We start from the raw sequence: 25,028 nt of genomic DNA, 5'->3' as shown, positions 1-25,028 counted from the left end.
CAAACCTGTCCTACTCGTTTCCAGGCCACCTTTGTACGTGATCGATCCGGTCGATACAACTTGCGTCTCAGTTGTATCGGACCGGACAGCCACGCCTGTTCATGTCAGAGCTTGATAACTACACTCGATGAACAGTGGAAACTAGTAAAAAAGGCTTGACCCTAGAGCTAAAGTAGAATAGACCAGAAGATGTACTACACCAACACTCTGTGCCTACCTATATAGAAACTAGTAAAAAAACCGAGGATAAACTCTCAGCCTCCCCAAAATAATTGCTAGAAATAAAACCATTGTCGTGCCTTTCCTAATCAATTTGCTAACCCAGTAATTAAAAATGAAGCCACTCCGAAACTCTTTTAATGGAGCTATTTGTTTAGATTAAACCTAAAAAAAAAAAAACATTTTCTTCTGGTCCTGGATTAGCAAATTTAGCACTCAGTTAGTCTTTGGCCGGCTAGGTGGGTTCTACTAAACAATCATCAACAAGTACTGAATTGAGTACCGAGCATTACATATTATCTTATTTAATGAACACTATCAAACCTTAAATGAAGAATGAAGAATGATTCCTTCAAAATTAAAGCAAATCCACTCTACTAATTGCCAGAAATAGATAGTACATAGTTACATACAAACATGATAAACAAACCGAATTACTCTTAGTACTAGCTAGAAACTTAAGCTGCATCAAAATTAAAGCAAATACACTACTGATTGACAGAAATAGATAGTTCATACAAACATAACATGATAAACAAACCACACTATTTTTAGTACTAGCTAGAAATAGACCATTAGGTAGCAACACCATCCAAGATCTTAGCAACAACCTCTTTGGAATCCCTGAGCTTTTTGATGCTCTTAATCAGCTTCTCGCGCTTGATGGCAACTGCTGGAGATTCCTCCAGCATTTTCTCAATCCCACCACCACAATTTGGTCCCATCAACTCATTCACAATCTCACTCTCCATCTCTTGGTTCACAAGTTTCGAAACACTCAACTGCAAATGCAAAGCCATACAATCAACAAGCCTTCTCAGAACAACTTTCCAATAGGCAGTCATCCTCATTTTCAAGTCGAAAGCCTGAGAGAGAACTTGAGGATACTGCCGAAGGACTCCAACTTCAACTTCCCCAATACCCTCTACATCGATCCTAGAGTGGTTTTCATTTAACACCAAATGTATAAATGTGCCTTGTTGACCCATAAGCCTACTACATTCGGATACATATTCTGGATTACATGTATAATCAGTCAGGTTCTCCATTTCCACTATCTCCATCATCCACTGAACTGACCTTTCTTTCATCCTTGTTATAAGATTACGGCCAGCTCTTCTGGTGCATACCTGAAGCTGATAATAGTTTTCTGTATTATGCATTAACACAGACATAACCACTTCTTCAATATAACTCCAAACCTTCTCAACAAACCCAATAGGTATGCTCGAAATTCCCTTCACTTTTCCCTGCAAGATAACAAGAAAAGCATTGCGGGGAACATAGTTCGGAAGACTAATACCTTTTGCTTCCTCCAAAATCTTGATCTCCTCTACTAAGAAGTTCTTTTTCGGGTCACTTTCTTCACACTTTTGAAGTTGATCTGAGTACTGATTGAGCATCTCATAAAGCCGAGCAGTGCAATGCATGCGCTTGTCATCAGGGAATTCATCAAATTCTCCTCTCACCAGAATTTTCCTAAGTGATTCTTTTGATGATCCGATGATCTGCATAAACGTGGTCATGGCTTCACTAACAGATGACAGTTTCTTTGGCATCTTGTTCAACTCCAAAAGACAAGAACTCAGCTTGTCATTTATCTTCTTGACGATGTCTGGCAAGTTTCTAGCTATGCTAGAAGCTTGAATTTGCACCAACTTTTGAGCCAGAACTGGAATTCCAACCATAGATTTATCAATCTTGGACAGCAAAGGATGAGTTTGAAAAAGTTGTTGAGATATAGCCCTTGCCTCCTCATAAGTTTCATCTCCAATCCGGTTCCTCACACAAACATAACCAAGACCAATACTAACATCATCTGCTGTAACCTTCTCTAATAGTCCTTCTGGCGCCTTATCAGCCTTTGTGACCACAGCCAGCGTCCTATCACCAGCTCTATCCACACTCTGTGACATCCTGATCGATTCACATGTTGTAAAATCAACAGTAGCAGACAGCACATTGAGAATGATGCTCTCTTCAGGCTTGATATACTCCATGATCATATCTTTGATTTGATCATAGATATCCTCAGGCTGACCATGAACAGGAACTCTAGTGATTCCAGGGAGATCAACCATAGTCAAATCAGGAACACCATTCTTTTTCACCAACAGAGTCAATGGGGTGTTAGAAATTCCCTTACCTCCACCAGCAATAACATTGGTGGCATTGACAATATCATCAGCAATGTTGACCTCATCAGTGTGCTCAAATTTGCCATTGTACTCCAACCGGAACTCTGGTTCAGGACTAGAGTGGTGTTGAAGCCTCATTATAAGGGGTACCCTGGTGCAGATACCTTGTCCACGTGGCAGGCTGATGCCGGCCAAGGATTCAAGGACGCTTGACTTGCCAGATGATTGGTCACCTACAACAACAATGGTGGGGAGCTGAATGCCTTCCTCCATAACCATGAGGCTCCTGAGCTTGTCAACGGCGTCAAGGAGAGGACGGATTTTGTCATTGTAGGATGACACAATCGGTGCGGCTTCAATGATGGCATGTTGTTCTACACTTGATGATCCTTCACCTTCTGAAATGCATGCTAAATCTATTTGCTTTGCTGCTCCCATCTTCTTGATAATCTGATGTATTGACTGAAAGAAGACTAGAAGAGTGATATGGAGGAAGAGATGGGATGAGAGTAATAAATAACAGAATACAAAGTAAGGTGTAAACAAAGTAGGGGCCTTTAGACTTTATTCTTTGTTTGGAAAAGCCATAAAGATGGCTAAGAACACTAGGAAGATTGTTAAAGCTCATAGATGACTAGGGACCTTTATTTCTGCCAGGAAAAAAAATATGTAAAACGTACACAAACAAAATGTTAAAGAAACATGGTACAACAAAGTAAAAATAAAAGGAAATGGTAAAGCAACATAGTACAAGAAAGTAAGTGATAAAGCAAAGAGTTTTGGGAGAGAATCCTCTCCTAATCTCTTTATCTAGCTGAGCTTCCTAAGCTTTCTACCACAAACTGACACGTGTGTATATTACATCTAATGGCTGTTATTCACTCTCACACTATTAAGAGGCATCTAACAGTTCTAGTCTTTTATTCTTTCAATCCTTTCTCTGACCAAGTACTGCTCCGTCAGTTGATCAATGAAGAGGTGGAAATAGAATAGCTCTGATACACATTTGAGTCTTATCTCAGTAAACACCTCCCATGTCTCATCTCTCCTTCTCATGTGAGTCTTGAAAAAAAAAATGGTTTCTTCAATTCTTTGTTTTAGGGAGTGTTTTACAATCGAACCACAAGAGGAAGACGAAGATGGGTCGGCGGAATCACCGTGCTCCTCCTCATCTCCTCCGCAGCCCACAACTTCTCTCTTCCCGGCGTTGCTCCCCGTGATTTCCACACTGCCACTGGAGATCCCCTTTCTATCGAAGTGAACAAATTGTCATCTACTATGACACAACACACATATGACTACTACTACTACTACTACTACTTAAGTTATTGTAACACAAAGAGATTATAAAAAGTGCAGAAAATCTGGGGGAGGTTCTTCGTGGTGATCAAATTGAAAATTCTGTATATGCTTTCAAAAAGAGAACTGCTTCTTCGTCTTCTTCAAGTTCAAATCCAGGGTTTTTCAACCCCTCATCATCTTCCTCTAAAATCATGGTCATAGTAGAGCTTAATTTCAATTGTGAGAGAGACGGGGGAATCAAAGTAATTGGAAGGAGTTCCAGAGAAAAGATGAGAGAGAGAGAGAGAGAGAGAGAGAATCTGACACTTTTTTAGCCGCAGGGGTTGAAAAAACAGTAAAGACAGTGTGAGAGTGAATAAGAGCCATTAGATACATGTGTCAGTTTGTGGTGGAAAGCTTAGGAAGCTCAGCTTGATAAGGCTCCCAAGAGTTTTTCTATTGGAATCTCTAAATTTACTCACTTGAAATGACCTCACTCATATAATTTGCAAACAAACTATTATTTTAAAATAAAAACATAGTCCCATTTAAAATAAATTTTTTTTTTTAGTCATTTCAATGATTTAATTAATTTATAAATATTAATTTCATGTCCATTCCTTAATCAGACAACATAAATTTCTTATCCATAAAAAAAAAATAAAGCACAAGGAATTGATTTTTAAAAATTAATTTCTAATCAACAAGAAAATGTTTTAACATGAACTATTCTGCGGTTTTTTAAACTTTTTTTTTTCTTCTATTTTAGCTATGAAAAAAAAAGAAAAAAGAATTGCAACCATTTTTTCATAATATTTTTTTTTTCTATATTATGTACCTAATGATTAATTATTTCAAGGGGCCTTGACCACTTACCCAATTTCAGCTTTAAAATTGCCCACTTACTCCAATAAGAGATTATTGTGCCCACTTACCCATTTAAAAATAAAAAGACTATTTTAGACAAATTTTCATTATAAAATTAAAAGCATGCCACTCTCTCTCTCTCCTCTTTCACGCTGACAACGGCCTCTCTCTCTCATCTGCTTCCTGAGGCAGTCGTCGGAGGCCTGGATACTCGCCACCGGCGCTGGTTCTCCTTCTCCTTCTCCATATCATCCTGCCTCGCCTCTCCGCCTTCCTCAGAGACCTTATCTTCCGGCAACGAAGCCACCCGGGCCGGGTACGACACCAGGCTTATGGAAGGCTCGTCCTTCACGAACCGGGCGTGTTCTCTGGTCTACAGCGAGTCGGGAGAGTCGTGAGGAGGCGTGTGCGACGGTGGCGGCGATTGTGTTTGTGCTGATGATTGCGGAGCCGGGTCTGGGTTGGGTGAGGAGGAGTGTTGTTTGGGTTTGGGAGCGTAGGAGACGGGTTTGATCGGAGAAGGCTGGGGTTTAAGGGGTTCGGGAGGAGAAGGAATTTGATCCGATTGGGAATTCCGGCAGCATTATCAAGTAGATCCGGCAGCACATCAGCATGTGGATCAACGCGCATGAGCATGAGCAGATTACTGAGATTTCCGGCGGGGATCAGAAGGGAAGGATCCAGGCGTTCTCTCCGGCGTAGGAGGCTTTGTTTCTGATCCATGAATGGATTCTGGAGAGTGAGGTCGGCGGCGCCGATGAGGAGGATGAGTACGGCAGCAGTGGAGTGGTGGGACACGTGTTTATACAAGGCTTGTGGTGTCGAGAATGCATGTTGGGAGTTTGCTGGGGAAGGGAGGGAAGATAGTAGAGCAAATGAGAGGAGACAGAGACCCAAATTAGGGTTCTGCCAAGGGATCATAATCTGAATATGTGATTATTGGTTTGCATTGAAAAGTATGAGAAGATATGTAGAAATAAAACGATTATTGGGGTTAATAATACGATTATTGAAGGGTAATAATATGATTATTGGGGGGCACTAATATGATTATTAGGGGCAATAATATGATTATTGGGAGGCAATAATATGTTTACTGATAGGCAATAATATGATTATTTGGGGCCAATAATATGATTATTGGGTATTAGGGAAATGATCTCTTAGAGTGTTTGGGTAAATGGGCAATCTCTTAGTGTTTGGATAAGCGGGCAAATTTTTATCCTAAAATTGTGTAAATGATCATTATCCCTTATTTCAATAGCTTTTTAATTTTTTTCATAACTGCCAGCTTCCTTTTTTTTTTTTTTTTTTGCAAATAATGGATTAACTTAGATTTAGGTTATTATAGGATTTCTCTTGTTGTCGGCCTTCACCAATATGTGTTCAACATGTATATTATACATTTTTATGTCTCATGATCTTAATCATAGTTTTAATTCTTATTAAATATATATAAGATGCTTTAATTAGGGCTGTCAATTCTGACACGACCCGATAACACAACTCGAAACCCGCACGAAATGAAGCGGGTTGAACCCGCACGATTAAAAAGCGGGTCGGCAGCGGGTCAACCCATCATGACCCATTTAATAAACGGGTCGGCCGCGGGTCAACCGGTCAACACGAAGTGAACCCGTATAACCCGATTATGTTATACTTCTTCTTGAAATTTTGGATGTTGGGAGTATTTGATCCTAGGATTGGACAATTTGAAATATTTTGCTTCAGCATTATTGAATTTAATTATTTATGAATTATATATAATTATTTATATTCTTCGTCTTATGGAGTTTTTAGTGAATTTAATCAATTTATGCATTTTTTTAGTTAAATGGGTCGCAGTGTTAACCCTTAAATGAGTCATTTTGTCCAACACGACACGACCTATTTATTAAATGAGTTAAGCGGGTTGGAAACGGGTAACACGTTTAATAAATAGGTTGGGTTTAAATTTTTGACGTGATTAATAAAGGAAAAAAAATACAAACAGTACTCAATCTATGGCCGACTCCGAATTTCTGTACCCAAGTTTTCAAAACTATCACAATGGTACCCATATTATCTAACACGACCTAACATTCATACATGCCGTCCACTTTGCCGTTAACGGTGTTAACTTTGCAAAGGTAAATCTGTCATTCCACTATTCATCTCTCTTCTCCTTCACACCATGGGTACTGTTTTTTTTTTTTTTTTCTCCTCCTCCTGCAAGTGGAAGGACAGATTTATCCTTGCAAAGTTAACACCGTTAACGGCGAAGTGGACGGCATGTATGAATGTTAGGTCGTGTTAAATAATCTGGGTACCATTGTGATAGTTTTGAAAACTTGGGTACAGAAATTCGGAGTCGGCCATAGGTTGGGTACTGTTTGTGAGTTTTTCCCATTAATAAATGGGTTGGGTTTGAGTTTGTCTCTTGTGACACGACATATATCTTGACCCGACATGAACCCAACCCGACACGACCCATTGACAGCCCTAGCTTTAATGAGTATGTAGTGAAATTGAAAAATGAAAATAGATAAGGAAAATAATAAAGAATGCAATATAATATTATTGAATTGGAAAGTCTAGAGAAAATAAATATAATATATTTTTGGTAAAATTATTGTTTTTAATAGTCATTTTATAGTAGGTTATATATGTTATTTAATAATTCATAATAGTGTGAGGTCAAGTGAGCAGATTTAGAGGTCATAATAGAAACACTCTAAAGCAAAAGAATCGAACCGGTTAGCTAGTTTGGACTTCACGATCTTTGATCTTTTACATTTTAGAATTCCCTGCAAAATTTGTTATTTCATGCATCATAGTCCAATAAGTTATGACTTGAATAAAAATCATGATACTTATATGATATGTCTTGTGATATTGAATCGTGTTGTGCTGGTAAGTGGTAACAAAATGATCCTTATGAAGGCCTTCCTATAATGAGGACAGGAATCAATGGAAGTATGAAAAAGGTAGCTGATTATGAAACAAATGTATATTAACATTCCGATGAGAGTTTTTATTTTATTTTATTTTATTTATTTATTTATTTTTGTGATAAGAAAAGACCCATCACTTTTTAGGAAAAAGTGTTTCCCACATACGGTGCCACTTGTTAGTGAAGTAAAATTTTGTTTAGGAATTTGACTCAACAATTAATGTGGACTGGAACGGGAGTTGAACTGGGACCAATCGAGAAACTTCTATTCATCGTTGATCTGATGGTGACGAAGCGAAGACTTCTCTCCATTGTTGACTTTGGGGCTGACGAAGCGGAGGCTTCCCTTCGCTAATGATAACGAGGCGAAGGCTTCCCTTCACTTCGTACTTGGATGATGACGGAGCGGAGACCTCTTTCTGTTGATGATAACGGAGCGAAGGCTTCCCTTCGCTTCGTACTTAGACGATGACGGAGTGAAGACCTCTTTTCGTAGATGATAATGGAGTGGAGGATTATCTTCGTAGCTGGTTCGAGAAGGGGGGGGGGTACCTGCAAAAGGCTCTCCAATGCCTAAGTCAGTATATTTATGAGTTGAATGTAGTAGACTTAATTAGAATTCGATGTCATTCCTAGTCGTTTTGCCCCTATTTATAGGTGTATTACAGCTTGGGCTGCAAGTAAACTTGCATGGCAAGGCGTCGGTGACTTGGGCGGCAAATCACAATTAATACCGTATTTATTCCTGTAATTATCGCCACTTATGGCTGTAATCATTGCCGCAATAATTACCGCACTTACTGGTGTAATGTTTGCCGTACTTAATACTGCAATCATTTCCACATTTATATTTTTCTTTAGGGTTTTTGTCCATTTACCCTACTTCTAGGGTCATTTATCTCACTTACCTCATAATTAAGTTTTTTTTTTTTGTAAATTCCCCCTTACCCATAAAGACTAATAAGGTCTTCCTTAGTACCAAATTAAGTTTTTTGTTTATCTTTGAGACTATGTTACCCTCACCGCTTTGTTACATAGAGAGAGAGAGAGAGAGAGAGAGAGAGAGAGAGAGAGAATAAAAGAGAGAGAAGCCATAGGAGACTTCGCCGGACTCTGGTCACTGACCACTACCCATTCGATTTCTCTGAAAACCTTGCCAGAGGTCCCCAAAGAGGTCGTTGGAAAGGTTTATTGCCCCCAAATAGACCTTTATTTCCTCCCAATAAAACTCTATATATTACCCCCAATAAAAGTCTACTGGGGGGAATAGAGGTTTATGAAACCTCGCCGGAAGTCCTCAAAGAGGTTGTCGGAGATCTCATAGAGGGATGAAGAGGTTTATTATCCCTTAATAGAACTTTCGGTCGCCAGAATGGGAACTTATCTCCCTAAAACTTTGATTAAGGACAAAAACAAGGAGATTACATCAATTCAAAACATTTTATTGCCCCCCAATAGACCTTTAACATACCTCTATTGCCCCTAATAATTTTTTTTTTCTTTTTTCTTTCCTTCTGGATCTTCTGCCCCCATTTTACCCAAAAAAAATTTAGAAAAATAAAATAAAAATTGTGCACCCACATCTTCTTCTCCTCCCTTCTTCGAGGCTTGAATTTGCAGATTTCACCATCCTATACATTCATTCCATCACAATCAAATTCATATCGAAAATCCAAAACGCACACCAAAATCAAAATCAGGATATGGAAATCTCTCTTTCCAGGTTCTGCTTGTTTCGAATCTAGACTAGGACCAGCAAGTTGTCGAGGTCGATTTCGATCTAGACTGCCACTAGAAAACCCTAACCCCGGGGGAGGAGAAGCCGTCTTCGCCGAGGAGGTCGTAATCAGACTTGGAGGCAGAGTAATTGAGGTTGACGACGACAGCAACTAAGCAGTCGAGGTCGGAATAGAAATCGAAGATGCATTCGATGGCAGTCGAGGTGGACGACGGAGACAACCGACCCCTGTTCGTTGGGGTATCGCCCCATGACGGCTTGGACTTGGGCAAGCCAGCCACTGGTGACGACGCCGTGGTGGGCGGCTCGAGTCTGGTAGTAGCTGGAGTTGGCCTTGGGGCTTTGCAGAGGAGAGAGAGAGACACACACATGTAATTAATTAATTATGTCAAGGGTAAAATTGTCATTTTGCTTGAAACTGGGTGAGTGGGAATAAAAATTTGTTGCTGGGGTAAGTGGGATAATTTTGGCCAATTTTAGTGCTTTGGGTCAATGTCCCCTTTTCTTAATTGTAGGGTTAAATTGGTTTACTGTTTTAGGATATGAGATTTGAGAGAGAGATTGATGAGAGAATTGTGTGTTCCATTATTGATGATAGGAGCCCTATATATAAGGATTACAAAGTATATTGCCATATGATACAAGGAAACCTATTCCGACTAGAACTAGGAATTCTATAACCTTCTCTCATATTACAATCATAGAACTAAACCTAGTTTGACAAGGCACACTAAAGTCAACATTCTTCAACACTCCCCCTTGTGTTGCTCAAACTTGTTGATGACACTTCAATCATTGCCTCATTAAAAACCTTACTCGAGTGAAAAACCCTGTGGGACAAAAACAACCTCAAGGAGGAGAAAAATAGTACAACACATTCTTCACTCTTCGAGATCGAACGTGTAGACATCATGCCTCCCCCTGATGTCGGCAACTCCCCCTGATTACTTCAATTTTGGGAGTTCGGATAATTTTCTCAATCCAATACTTGCAACATGTTTCTCGAAGGTGGATTTGGGTAACGACTTAGTGAATAAGTCTGCTACATTATCCTCTGATCGGATTTGATTCACTTCAATCTTTAGAAGTGCTTGTTGTTGCTGATTATAAAAGAACTTAGGCGATATATGTTTGACGTTGTCGCCCTTGATGAATCCTAACTTCATTTGTTCAATACAAGCTGCATTATCCTCATAAATGCATGTAGGTTCATCTGTGGTAGACTTCAAACCATAAGTTCCTCGAATATGTCTAATTACAGACCTTAACCATATACATTCACATACAGCTTCATGTAGAGCAATAATATAATCTCTGCATGATTTGAGAAAGTAGCGACAAATGTCTGTTTTGTAGACCTCCAAGATATCGCGGTGCTTCCCATGGTAAAGACATAACCCGTTTGAGAGCGACCTTTGTGAGGGTTAGAGAGATACTCTGCATCAGCAAAATCCATCAAAACATTACTGTCATTTTGATGGAGGGGAGGACGCCAGCCACTCTTGGTGGCGGCAGCGGTGGCGGCGTGTATGGTGGCTTTCAGCCTAATGGGGTCCGATCCCATTCTTCTTGTCATTCCTTTTCTCTCTGTAGGGATAAAACATGCCCATGTCAATCGTACCTTTTAAGTAACGAAAAATTTTCTTTATACCAGTCCAATGACGGCGTGTTGGCGCAGAGCTATATCTAGCTAACAAGTTCACAGCGAATGAGATATCCCGTCTTGTGCATTGTGCGACTCATGTCTGTAATGTTTTCTTTCTTCTTATTTTGGTCAATACTGTTTTCTTTACATCTGGTCAAAAAGATGCATCAAATGGACTTGTTTCTTTTTCTGTACCTCCACAAAACTTAAGAAATTAAGTCTTAAGAACTTAAGCCTTAAGTTTCTTCACAGCGCGCGACTCATGTCTCTACTGTCTTTTTTTTTTTTGTTTTCCTTCTTTTGGTCAAGACTGTTTTCTTTTACATCTGGTAAAAAAGATGCATCAAATAAGACTTTTTTCTTTTTCTGTACCTCCACAAAACTTAAGTATTAAGTTTCTTCCAAACGCATTGCTACTGTTGATAAAACTGTGGAAGAAATGCCATATCTAGGCATAATGGGTTTTACGTTGAATTTGCAGGGAATGAGCGAGGATGTGAGCATCAGCAAATTTAGCACTCAGTTAGGCTTTGGCCGGCTAGGTGGGTTCTACCAAACAATCATCCACAAGTACTGACTTGAGGACTGAGCATTACATATTATCTAAGAGGCACCAATACGGATACGAGTATCTGGATACGATACAATTGGATACGTGGATACGGCAAATCTTAAATGTAATAGGATACGAGTACGTGAATTAAATATATTTATATATATAATTAGAAAAACTCAAAAAAAAAAAAAAAGCCATTAATTATACTCATACTATAGAATGGTATTTTGCTTAATTTCATAAAATGGCTTCGGGCTTCCATTGTTTCTGACCCAGGCTTCACAAAGCCAACACATTCATCTTGACTTCTTTCTTGAGTCAACACATTAATTGAACTAAACCCCCTGGTTATCAAGCAACTACCGTAACCCATGCCATGGATCACGAATTCACAATTCACAATCCATCACAAAAGTACGTATCCGCGCGTATCGTACCCGTATCCCGGATCGGTACGGGATACGACGCCAAATTGACGTAGCCGTGCATCATAGCTGATATTATCTTATTTCATAAACACCATCAAACCTTAAATGAAGAAAGATTCCTTCAAGAAACTTAAGCTGCATCAAAATTAAAGCAAATCCACTCTATTAATTGCCAGAAATAGATAGTTCATACAAACATGATAAACAACGGCATTATTTTTAGTACTAGCTAGAAAGAGAACACATACTGATGCTATTATGCAAGCACTTAATCACCATCAGGTAGCAACACCATCTAAGATCTTAGCAACAACCTCTTTGGAATCCCTAAGCTTTTTGATGCTATTAATCAGCTTCTCGCGCTTGATGGAAACTGCTGGAGATTCCTCCAGCATTTTTTCAATCTCACCACCACAATTTGGTCCCATCAACTCATTCACAATCTCAATCTCCATGTCTTGGTTGACAAGTTTCGAAACACTCAACTGCAAATGCAAAGCCATACAATCAACAAGCCTTCTCAGAACAACTTTCCAATACGCAGTCATCCTCATTTTCAAGTCGAAAGCCTGAGAGAGAACATGAGGAGGAGGATACTGCCGAAGGACTCCAAGTTCAACTTCCCCAATACCCTCTACATGGATTGTAGAGTGATTTTCAGTTAACACCAAATGTATAAATGCGTCTTGTTGACCCATCAGCTTACTCCATTCAGATACATATTCTGGATTACATGTATAATCAGTGAGCTTCTCCATTTCCATTATCTCCATCATCCACTCAACTGACCTTTCTTTCATCCTCGTTATAAGATTATGGCCAGCTCTTCTGGTGCATACCTGAAGCTGATAATAGTTTTCTGTATTATGCATTAACACAGACATAACCACTTCTTCAATATAACTCCAAACCTTCTCAACAAACCCAATAGGTATGCTCGAGATTCCCTTCACTTTTCCCTGCAAGATAACAAGAAAAGCATTGCGGGGAGCAACACTTGGAAGACTAATACCTTTTGCTTCCTCCAAAAGCTTGATCTCCTCTACTAAGAAGTTACTTTTTGGGTCACTTTCTTCACACTTGTGAAGTTGATCTGAGTACTGATTGAGCATCTCATAAAGCCGAGCAGTGCAATGCATGTGCTCGTCATCAGGGAATTCCTCAAATTCTCCTCTCACCAGAATTTTCCTAAGCGATTCTTTTGATGATCCGATGATCTGCATAAACGCGGTCATGGCTTCAGCAACAGGTGACAGACTCTTTGGCATTTTGTTCAACTCCAAAAGGCAAGAATTCAGCTTGTCATTTATCTTCTTGACAATGTCTGGCAAGGTTCTAGCTATGCTAGAAGCTTGAATCTGCACCAACTTTTGAGCCAGAACTGGAATTCCAACCATAGATTTGTCAATCTTGGACAGCAAAGGATGAGTTTGAAAAAGTTGTTGAGATATAGCCCTTGCCTCCTCATAAGTTTCATCTTCAATCCGGTTCCTCACACACACATAACCAAGACCAATACTAACATCATCTGCTGTAACCTTCTCTAATAGTCCTTCGGGCGCCTTATCAACCTTTGTGACCACAGCCAGAGTTCTATCACCAGCTCTATCCACACTCTGTGACATCCTGATGGATTCACAAGTTGTAAAATCAACAGTAGCAGACAACACATTGAGAATGATGCTCTCTTCAGGCTTGATATACTGCATGATCATATCTTTGATTTGATCATAGATATCCTCAGGCTGACCATGAACAGGAACTCTAGTGATTCCAGGGAGATCAATCATAGTCAAATCCGGAACACCATTCTTCTTCACTAACAAAGTCAATGGGGTGTTAGAAATCCCCTTACCTCCACCAGCAATAGCATTGGTGGCATTGACAATATCATCAGCAATGTTGACCTCATCAGTGTGCTCAACTTTGCCATTGTACTCCAACAGGAATTTTGGTTCAGGACTAGAGTGGTGTTGAAGCCTCATTATAAGGGGTACCCTGGTGTAGATACCTTGTCCACGTGGCAGGCTTATGCCGGCCAGGGATTCAAGGACGCTGGACTTGCCAGATGATTGGTCACCTACAACAACAATGGTGGGGAGCTGAATGCCTTCCTCCATAACCATGAGGCTCCTGAGCTTGTCAATGGCGTCAAGGAGAGGACGGATTTTTTCATTGTAGGATGACACAATCGGTGCTGCTTCAATGATGGCATGTTGTTCTACACATGATGATCCTTTACCTTCTGAAATGCATGCTAAATCTGTATGCTTTGCTGCTCCCATCTTCTTGATAATCTGATGTATTGACTGAAAGAAGACTAGAAGAGTGAGATGGAGGAAGAGATGGAGGAGGAGTAATGGAAAAGCCATAAAGATGACTAGCAACAGTAGGAAGATGATTGATGCTCATGGAAGCCCACCATTTTATGTGAATTGAATCTGTTCTGCTAGGAAAAAGTGAACCGCATAGAAACAAAATGTTAAAGCAACATAGACAACAAAGTAAAAATAAAAGTAAATGGTAATTAAAGCAAAAGAATCGAACCTGTCAGCTGGTTTGGATTTCACGATCTTTGATGTTTTACATTGTAGAATTTCCTCCACAATTTGTTAGTTCATGAGTCATAGACTGTGATAAGTTATGACTTGAATATTAATCATGATACTTATATATATGATGTGTCTTGTGATATTGAATCGTGATGTGCAGGTAACAAAATGATCCATATTACCATATGAAGGCCTTTCTATAATAAGGAGGACAAGAATCAATGGAGGTATGAAATAGCTGATTATGAAACAAACATATATTAACATTCCGATGAGTTTTTTTTTTTTTGGTGCAAGATAAGACTTAAATTAAGTTAAAGATGGAAGTCTCTAAGGCAACCAGAGTTTACAGAATCAAAGATTTTGTTTTTGCAGATACACCATCTTTGAATGGAGTTACTGTTGTAAAGAAATCTTAGTGAATACAAAAAATGTAAAGAAATCCTAGTGAATACAAAAAACTAAGTGACCTGACAAATAATGAAATCAAGCATGCACAAGAACAAGCACAGAACTAATGTGGCTCGGTCTCTATGCCTGAGTGACACCTACGTCCACAAGAAGAGTAGTTTGCTGCGTACTGTAACAAGAACAAGGTACGTGTTTTCATACACAAGCCTCGAATACACCTCAATTCTCTCTGGAGTCTCTATAACCCACAAGTGATTGGGAGAAAAAGAAATTAGAAGAAAAGATGAGAATGGTCCAAGAGCCTCCCCTTTTGTTAGCTTAAGAGGTGTGTCTCCATTCATGGTGGAAATCAGTTCCAAAGGTAATGTTATGCTGATGCCCATTATCGCCTGTCTTTGTCAATAGATGACCAATTATCCTAATGCAATTAATGACGCAAAAGACTTCATCAGGGTAACCTTTAAAGATGATGCCATCAATAAAAAACTGCGTATCATGCAAGGCCTCTCTGTTTCCACTTGAACAAAAATTACAAAAGAAAGACATTGACTGAATGACAAGTTCAAAGATGACTAGTGTGCTTACCAAAATAGGAAAAGGTATTGTAGATTGAATAATACTTTCATGGGTATTTGATCCAAAACACCAAAATGAACTAAAATTATCCCACTTACCCCAGCAACATATTTTTATTCCCACTAACCCAATTTAACATAAAAAACAATTTTATCCTCAGCCAAAATAAACAATTACATCAGAGACCCCTCTCTCTCTCTCTCTCTCTCTCTCTCTCCCTCTTCGTATGTACAGATCACCTGTCCCGGCGACAGGGGCGACGACGAGGAGACCGAGCCCAGCGTTGTTTCTCGCGCGCCGTCCAAGGTCTCGTAGGCGCTGTCCCTCAGCGTGGCCTCCAGCAGCTACGACAACAACTACAATCGCCGGTCCGACTTTGACTCTGACAATCACCGATCTGAAGGTGTTCGCCTTCTCTGAGCTTAAATCTGCGAGCGAGCTCAGTTAGGTTCAGTCGGGTCTTGTTGTTCGTAGACTTCAAAGCGTCATCGTTGCCAAGAGTGAATCGGAGTTTGAATTGGAATTGGAATCGGAGGATTCGCAGTCAAGAAAGAGGAAGAAGGGTTCGGGTTCTCAGCCAGTGCTCTCTTTCTCTCTGAGTTCGACGTTCTTCCTCTGCCAACGACGTCGTTTTTGCCCCAAAACAGCAACTAAGGTCCTTCTCCGGTCCCGGGTCTTTCTCCGGCCCCGACTGTTTCTCTGTTTTTGCCTCAAAACAGCAACCGGCGAAGATAGTAAAGAGGTGGGTGCCCAGAGCATTTTTGGGAGCCCAAATCAAATTTTTTTTTTTTTTTTTTTTTTTTGAAGTAATGGGACAGAAGGAAAGAAAAAAAAAGGTTTTGAATCTATTGGGGGGGGGGGGGCAATAGACGTCTATTGGAGGGCAAAATATACGTTTTGAATTGATATACTCTCTTCGTTTTTTTTTTCTTTAATCAAAGTTTTATTTGTCTAATTTTAAGAAGATTAGTTCCCATTCCGGCAACCGAAAGTTCTATTGGGGGGCAATAGACGTCTATTGGAGGGCAATAGATGTCTATTGCCCTTCTATTGGGGGTAATAGATGTTTATTGGGGGCAATAAACCTTTCTGATGAGGTTTTCAGAAAAGTTCGGTGGGCGGTGGCCGGTGGCCGGTGATCGGAATCCGGCGGCTGGTGATAGGAATCCAGCGAAAGTTGGCCGGATTCCGACGGCCGGTGACCGGGCTCTAGTGAAGTCTCCTATGGTTTCTCTCTCTTCCATTTTTTTTCTCTCTTACTAAATAACAAAGGGGTGAGGGTAAAATGGTATTAAAAAAAAAACAAAAACAAAAAATCTTAATGGGGTATCCTCCTTAGAGTGTTTTGGGTACAAGAGAATTAAAAAAACTTAATGAGGTAAGTGGGAAAAAAATCTCTAAAAATGGGGTAAATGGACAAAAACCCTAGTTTCATTGATGTAATAGAGTTATATACAGACTAGTCCTTGGACGTTAAGCAAACTCCTACAAATTAGGAATAAAAGTAAGATACAGTAAATCTCCTAAATGTACAGGTAATCACAACATTATCTTGTAATTTATTCTTAACACTCACCCTCAAGTTGGAGAGTAAATATCAAGCACTCCCAACTTACACAACAAGGCCTTGAATTTGTCTTTGCCCAACGCCTTTGTCAATATGTCCGCTAATTGCTGCAAAGAACCAACATATCAAGTGCTGATAGAACCATCCAATACCTTATCTTGAATAAAGTGACTATCCATTTCAATATGACGTGTTCTCTCATGAAAAGCTGGGTTTGTGGGCTTGATTATCACAATGCAAGATGGCAGGTCTAGAAATAGGTATATGTAAATCAGCAAATAAGTATGGGAAAAATTCACCAACGGTGTCTGGACACTTAGGGGACTTTCAGAATGATACCTGAACTTAAAAAGTTATCAATGTGATACCTGGACTCATTTTTTTGTATCAACATCGTACCTATGACCAATTTCCGTAACGGCTCCGTGACGGAAATTGGTCATAGGTACGACGTTGATACGAAAAAATGAGTCCAGGTATCACATTGATAACTTTGTAAGTTCAGGTATCATTCTGAAAGTCCCCTAAGTGTCCAGACACCGTTGGTGAATTTTTCCCAATAAGTATTGCAATCAATTAAGTGAGTTCACAACATGTACCAGCCATAGCTCTATACTCGGCTTCCACGCTAGACAATGATACAGTCTTTTGTCTCTTGGTACGCCATGAGATCAAAGAATCTCCTAGAAAGAAACAATATCCAGTGGTAGACCGATGAGTAATAGGACAACACGCCCAATCAGAGTCACAAAATGCTCTCAAATTTAAATTATCATTGGAACGTAAAAGCAAACCTTGACCAGAAGAGGATTTTAAGTATCTGACAACTCGAAGTACAGCAGCAATATGAGGTTGACGTGGCTCATGCATAAATCTACTAAGAACATGAACAAATTAAATATGTGATGTCAGGACTGGTGATTGTAAGATATATAAGCCATCCAACTAGACGTCTATAAGCAGCCAGATCCTTAAGTAGTTTGCCTTTATCTGACAACTTGGCTTTTTCTATGGGAAAATCAACTGGCTTTGCACCCAGAAAACCAGTATCTTTGATAATCTCTAGAGCATACTTACGTTGAGATATATAAATGCCTTTCTTTGAATGAGCAATCTCAATTCCAAGGAAGTACTTAGGGTCACCCAAATCTTTGATGCGAAAACGAGTATGAAGAAAATGTTTGAGAGCTTTGATGGAGTCCAGGTTGTTTCCAGTAATGAGGATGTCATCAACATAAATTAACAATACTATGAGAGAATTATCAACCTTTTGGACAAAAAGAGACTAGTTGATCAGCCTTTGATTGAGTGAATCGAGCGGCAACAATTGCTTTTGTAAACTTCGCAAACCGATGATGAGAAGCTTGCTTCAAACCATATAAGGATTTGTTAAGGCGACACACATAATTCTCTCCCTGTCGCCGAAGACCTGGAGGAGGAGACATATATAAATCTTCATTCAAATCACCATTGAGGAAGGCATTATTAACGTCAAGCTGGTGAAGAGACCACCCTTGACATGCTGCAACAGCAAGAAGACAACGCACAATATTTATTTTAGCTGTGGGAGAAAAGGTATCATATATGGTAATCAATCCCAGTAGTTTGGGTAAAACCCTTGGCAACAAAGCGAGCTTTATACCTCTCAAGGGACCTATCAGCATTATATTTAATTCGATATACCCAAGTGCAAGCAATGAGACGCTACCCAGGAGGAAGAGGGATGAGTGTCCAAGTGATGTTGGCAATGAGAGCGGCAATTTCATCGTCCATTGCTTGTTGCCATTTAGGATCAGAAGCTGCATTGGCATAAGAAGAAGGCTCTTCAACCCTGCTGATGGAGGCAATATAAGAAAGATGTGATGGTGAGTACTGTTGATGAGAGATAAAGTTACAAAGCAGGTAACGCGTATCTGGTGAAGGACTTGACGGACGAGATGACAAATTGTGTGGTGGAAGAATCACCTGCGAGTAGACATAATCACAGAGATGGATATAATTAGTTTCACGGGAATACTAAGACAGGCGTAGTAGGGGTGCAGGGACAAAAAGAGGAATGTGATGAGGATTGGGAACGTATTCTAGAACCTATTCAACCGGGAAAGGATGAGGAAAAATATGGTCATGTTTTGGAGCCGGTTCGGCCGCCTGTTTAGGTCGGTCCGGCCTCCGGTCCAAAAGTCGGTTTAAAGGTCAGGTCAGGTACAGTAGCAGAGAAAGAATTGCCAGAAGCTGTAGGATGAGTCTGGGGACCGGACGCCGGTAGTAAGGCAGGAGAGATGAGGTCAGATGTTAGGTCCATAATTACCTAGTAATTATTCCCCTAATCTTGTACTTTTGCTTAACCTTTGTGTTTATTTATATATATATTTATTATGTTTTCCTTATCATGCTAGGAAATATTGAAAATGCTTGGAAATGCCCTAAAAACTCAACTTTAGCACATTTTCCTACTCCGGCCAGGAGAAACCGAGCTAGGCAAGGAAGGAGGAGCGGCAAACTGACCAAATGAAGTCCAAATGAGTTGAAACTTTTCAGATCTAAGGATCATTTCGTATGAAGAGTGTAAGAGCTAGTTCGGAGTGGAAGGCTTTCAAATGATCGCTCCAAGTTTCAGACTAAAAGATGAAAACTGCAAAACAGGACCTGTAAGGATTCCGGCAGCATTTTCGGCCAAACCATGGTGAACTAAGCTCTGAAATGTTACCAGGATAATATACACTCATGGAGGAACATTTGGTATGAAGAAGTCAAAGGCCAATTCCGAACTCTCGGTGGAGATTAAATTAAAGGAAGAAAGGAGAAGAAAGTGAGCAAACGGACAAAAAAATGGGTCAACGGTGGTCAAAGCCGGATTCCGCCCAAGTTGGCCGGCCAAGACCGGACAAGGAAGAGCTGACTAGGATTAGAGACTTTAGGTGGGAAGACTTTAGGTCTAGGTTATTTTGAAATTCAAAATTTGAAATATGACAAGTGGTCACATTCTTACACCTTACACATTTGTCTCCCATTTATTACCTTATTCCCCTACACAATGACCCTTCTACCCTTACTTTTTCTCCTCTACCAAAATATTTATGGGCTTTTTAGGTCATTTCTATGTGGAATTAAAGACTAGATCCACATTTTGTGCTTACACATTTGTCAATCACATCTAGCCCTTCATTTCTTTTGATCTCCACCCTCCATTCATCACTTTTGGTCTATAAAAGCACCCTCCCCTCATTTAGACGTTTTAAATAATTTCCTTCATCCATTTCATCTTCTTCCTCTCTCCATTTCCTGTCCATTCTTCTTAGTTCTTCATCTTCTAGGTAGCTTAGGTAGTTTTGTTAGCCTTTGTGTAGGGAGAGAGGTATAGCATCTTTGGTTGATAATCAAAACCGGAGATTCTATACCTTTTGATCAATCACAACTCTAGTTTCATATACTCAAGCCTTGTTCATCATTGTTCTAAGAGATTTTGTGGAATTGTATGGTGTTTTTGGTTAACTACACCAAAAATGGTCTTTTACGGCCCACTATGCAAAGGCGAGAGAGAGAGAGAGGAAGGGATGGCTGATAATGTCAGGGTTTGGGTCTGGCGTTTGTTTTGTGAAGATTGGGTTTATTAGTAAGAGGTCGATTGGGTGGGAGATTAGAATTTTAGCCGAAATAAATAGGCGGGTTCTCAAAATATGTGGGGCACTTATTTACGGCACACTCTAAAAGCATGCCGTGAAAGACCAACTAGAAAAGTCTTTTACGGCGTGCTTTGGCACGTATTAAAAGCATGCCGTGAAAGACCAACTAGAAAAAGTCTTTTACGGCGTGTTTTTGCACATATTAAAAGCATGCTGTGAAAGACCAACTAGAAAGTTTTTTACGGCGTGCAATCAAAACACGCCATAAAAGACTAAGCAAGAGGAGTCTTTTACGGCGCTCATTTGGAGCACGCCGTAAAAGGCTAACAGAGAGGAGTCTTTTACGGCGCGCATTAAAAGCACGCCATAAAAGACTAAGCAAGAGGAGTCTTTTACGGCGCTCATTTGGAGAACGCCGTAAAAAGCTACAGAGAGGAGTCTTTTACGGCGCGCATAATATGCGCGCCGTAAATTTTAGGCAGTAAAAGCCCAGATTTCTTGTAGTTCTTTTCTCTTATTAGAAACCAAAAATACCATACTAAGAAGCATTTCTCACTTTGTTTTGCATCTTGGAGGGTAGAAAGTGTTCTTAGAGGTACGGTTTGGTTCTTTTTGGAACCAAACCCGTGGGTATTCCTTCCTTTCTCTACTCCTTTCTCTCTTTACATGATGCTTTACAAGTTTATGGCTTCAATTTGTGTAATGATGAGTTGTGGGTAGAATAAATTTGGGGCTAGGGTTTAGCCCTAGCCGAATTTGTGTACAAACTATGTAGTTAAATTTAATATGAATCATGTGCCATGAATTCCTACTTTGCTAGTTTAATTGTTCTTCATTTATGCATCTTAGATTTGTCACCTAAGGTTGGTAAGTGTTGATAATTTCATGGAAGTATGCTAGGCTTGACAAACTTAGTAAACTAAAGCATGTTGCAAATGAAGAAATGGTAATCTTGTGATAATCAAATAAGGTTGTTTGGGTTCCTTACAATTGAGCTTATCATGTGGGTGTGGGTAAGGTTTCCGATAATCAAGGGACTTAGCTTGCATCTACATAGGTCTACTTGTATCCGATAATCAAGGAATGGGTAGAAACTAAAAGGTTCGTAGGAGAGTTATTTCCGATAATCAAGGGCCGAGGTAGCTTAAATACATTCTCTAGTATAATTGTTTCTTGGTTACTCGATAATCAAGAGAACCGAGGGGGATTCCATCTTGGCATGAGCATGTTAGATTTGGTTACTTAGAATTTGCACAAAGGAGGTTAGGTGTGATGCTTTACAACCCCTTTTATCTCATTTGATCAAATCTCTTACACTTTGTCAGTTTATTTTGCTTTATTTGCACTTTAATTTTAATATAGTTCAAATTAATTCAAAAGCCGATTCACTACTATCCATTGTTAATATCACTTTTGGTAGTTAGGCTTCCAAAGGGCCAAAACTATTGAACTTGTAAAAAGGTAGACTTTACATGTGTTTTCTAGATTTATTTTCGCGGTAATCTAGCTTAGGGTAGAGTTACTCAATCCCTTGGGTACAATACTCTCACTTTCCATTTACTAAAACTTGACCTCCTATACTTGGGAGTAGGAGATATCATATTTGCACATATTTTTCTACTCATTATTCCAACATCAGACGGCGCGGCCTGACGGGCAGAGGTAAAGGACGGTAGCGCGTTTGAGTGTGGGACGAGTGCGGCCGAGACTGGGTCAGAGGTGATGTCGGCCGGGATGAAGTCAGATGCGACGCTGGCCGAGCCTGGGTCAGAGAGAAGGCAGGTCGAGATACTGTGTACAGTGTTGGGGAACACGGTCTGGGAAGAAGAAGAAGAAGGAGAGTGCGACGGGAGAAAGGTATTTTCCAGAAAAACAACGTTGTGATTTATATATATTTTTTTGTTTCCAAATCATAAAGCTTGTATGCTTTTTGGCCAATTGGATATCCAATAAAATGGCATTTATTAGATCGGGGAGCAAACTTGGAGGATGGATGAACAGCAGTAGCAAAAGCAATGCATTCGAAAACGAGCATGCGAGAATAATCAGGGGATTTGTGATAAAGGACTTCCAATAGAGTTCTCTTATTCAATAAAGGTGTAGGAAGTCAATTAATTGTGTAAGCAGCGGTAAGAACATATTTTCCCCAAAAATCAGCGGTAAGATTGGAAGCGGAGAGCCCTCGCAGTTTCAAGAAGATGTCTATATTTGCGTTCAACAACACCATTTTGTTGTGATATGCGAACGCAAGAATGTTGAAAAATTACCCCTTGTTCAAGAAAAAAATATTTCAAAGAGAGAAATTCCGCCCCATTATCAGAGCGTATTTGTTGAACATATGTTCGAAAATGAGTTTTGATTTTTGATATAGGCATAAAATTTTTGAAGTAAAGATTGTGTTTCACTTTTGTGACGCATCAAGAAAACCCATGTAAAACGAGAAAAATCATCCACAATAGTTAAAAATTAATGAGCTTTAAGCAAGGGAGTCTTATGGCGCCCCAAATATCACAATGTATAAGAGAAAAACATCTAGAAGTTGATATTGAACTGGAAGGAAAAGGTTGGCGAGTTTGTTTTGCCAAAGGACAAATCTCAAACTTATGACTAGAATCAAAATGAAAAAGAAGCGATTTATTTGCTAGATACTGTAAACGAGCAGAAGAAGGATGTCCCAAGTGGCGATGCTAGAGGTCGGAAGAGATGGTAAGGTGACAGGTAAAAGGATGTTTGGAAGGACTGATGGAAGCTAACGCCACAAGGTAGTATAGGTCTCCTCCTCGCTTACCCACACCAATCATCATCCTTGAAGCCAAGTCCTGCAAAATACACCAAGATGGAAAAAAGGATACCGAACAATGTAAATCATCCATAGTTGTTCCAACAGATAAAAGATTGACATCAAAGGAAGACACACATATAACATCTCGTAAAACAGCATCATTAATTTTAGGATTAAATACTTGTTACTCCTTGTATTTTGCTCCGTAAAACAGTTCAGTCATTCACCACTTAAATTAAACAGTTTAGTCCTCATTCTCTCTAATTCTCACACGATAGGTCCAAAATGTCTATTATGCCCCTCACTTCATCTTTTTTTCTATTTTTCTCTCATTTTTTTTATTTTTCTTTCTCTTTTTGTTTCTTATTTTTTATGCTTCTCTCTCTCAGCTTTCTCTCTTTCCCCTCTCCAAGCAATAAACCGATCAAAATCCGAGCCTTCTTTCAGTCAAATTCATCATTTAGGTATTCAATTTCGCCTTCTTTTCAGTCAAAATCGCCATCTGGGTATTCAGTTTTCTCGATCAAGAATAGGGGATTTTTGAAAAGAGCTATAAGTCCATCTATGACTACCAATTTGTGTTCACTCTTCCGATTAGGTGAGATCGGCTACCAGTCCACTGCGACTGTCTCAATCAACTCACACATGCGAAGGGCTAGGTACCCCTGGACGCTTATAAAGGACTCTAGTAAATCTTTCAAGGAAAATTTGATAACCAACCTCGTCAACAGTGACGATTCGACTGAGATAGATGATCTAAACCAGAACGGTGACAGGAGCTTCGAGTTTAGAAATAAGAAGATCAAATCGAAGTGAGCGGTAACGATGAAGAGAGTGTGATCGAATTGGATTTCGAATTCAAAAATTGACGAGGGAGGCAATAACCGGGAGGACGGGGAGGGATGGATGAGTGCAGATCACGATAAGGATAATCCAGTGTGGGACGAGAGTCACCCCATCGACCCAATTAATTTTGGATAATCTGGTGAGGGTGTGAATTTTCTAACTTGTGAATAATCTGGAAACGTTTTGGTTCGGTGGTGGAAGAAAGTGGAATAATGATTTGAGTGATGGAGTAGTGATTTGAGCGGTGACGGCGACCCTACTGTGGCCAAGGACCTCGCCGACTGAGTAGTAGAGAGAGAGAGAGAGGCAGGAAAAAAAAGAAGAGAAAAATTAAAAAACAAGAGGGTATAATAGTCATTTTGGACCTGTTATGGACTTGTTGTGTGAGAAAGAGAGAATACGGACTATCCAATTTAATTTAAAAGGCGAGGGATTAAACCGTTTTTTAGGGAAAAGTTTAAGGAGTACAACAAGTATGTAATCCTTAATTTTAATTGACCCCTTCATGGAGATATTAGCCTTGGCACCACTAGGCGAAGAAATTGGTGGCGAGGAAGAGTTCTTGCAACTTTTTGTGAATAGCTGTGGTGAATTAATAATATGGTTGGTTGATCCACTATCGATAATCCATCAATGGGGATCAACCGGTAACAAACCTTAGGCGAACTCAGAAGCAGAAGCCGCATTAGCTTGGGGAGTTGATGGCTTGGGATTTAAAGCTACAAGAACTTCAATATATTGGTCTTCAGTAAGATGGAAAACCATGCTTCTTGTGACATGCTTCCTTCGTGTGATATTTCAAACCATAGTAAGTGCATTGCTTGATTGGAGTCCGATTGCGGTAGGTGTTGCCTTGATTGCCCTGGT

At 39.8% G+C, this 25,028-nt stretch overlaps 1 protein-coding gene across 1 annotated transcript; it reads right to left on the bottom strand.

Moving 5' to 3' along the window:
- Nucleotides 1–577: 577 nt before the first annotated feature.
- On the bottom strand, nucleotides 578–14,187 carry LOC133715254 (dynamin-related protein 4C-like). The gene is made up of 2 exons (XM_062141679.1): nucleotides 13,928–14,187; nucleotides 578–2,819 (listed from the first exon to the last, which is right to left on the bottom strand). The coding sequence occupies exons 1-2, from the start codon at nucleotides 14,174–14,176 to the stop codon at nucleotides 795–797; spliced, it is 2,274 nt and encodes a 757-aa protein (XP_061997663.1). The 5' UTR covers nucleotides 14,177–14,187; the 3' UTR covers nucleotides 578–794.
- Nucleotides 14,188–25,028: the final 10,841 nt, after the last annotated feature.

Source organism: Rosa rugosa, chromosome 6 (genome assembly GCF_958449725.1).
Source record: "Rosa rugosa chromosome 6, drRosRugo1.1, whole genome shotgun sequence".
Classification (NCBI taxonomy): Eukaryota; Viridiplantae; Streptophyta; class Magnoliopsida; order Rosales; family Rosaceae; genus Rosa; species Rosa rugosa.
The sequence above is the reverse complement of the archived record's forward strand: the minus strand, read 5'-3'. Positions and strand labels throughout refer to the sequence as shown.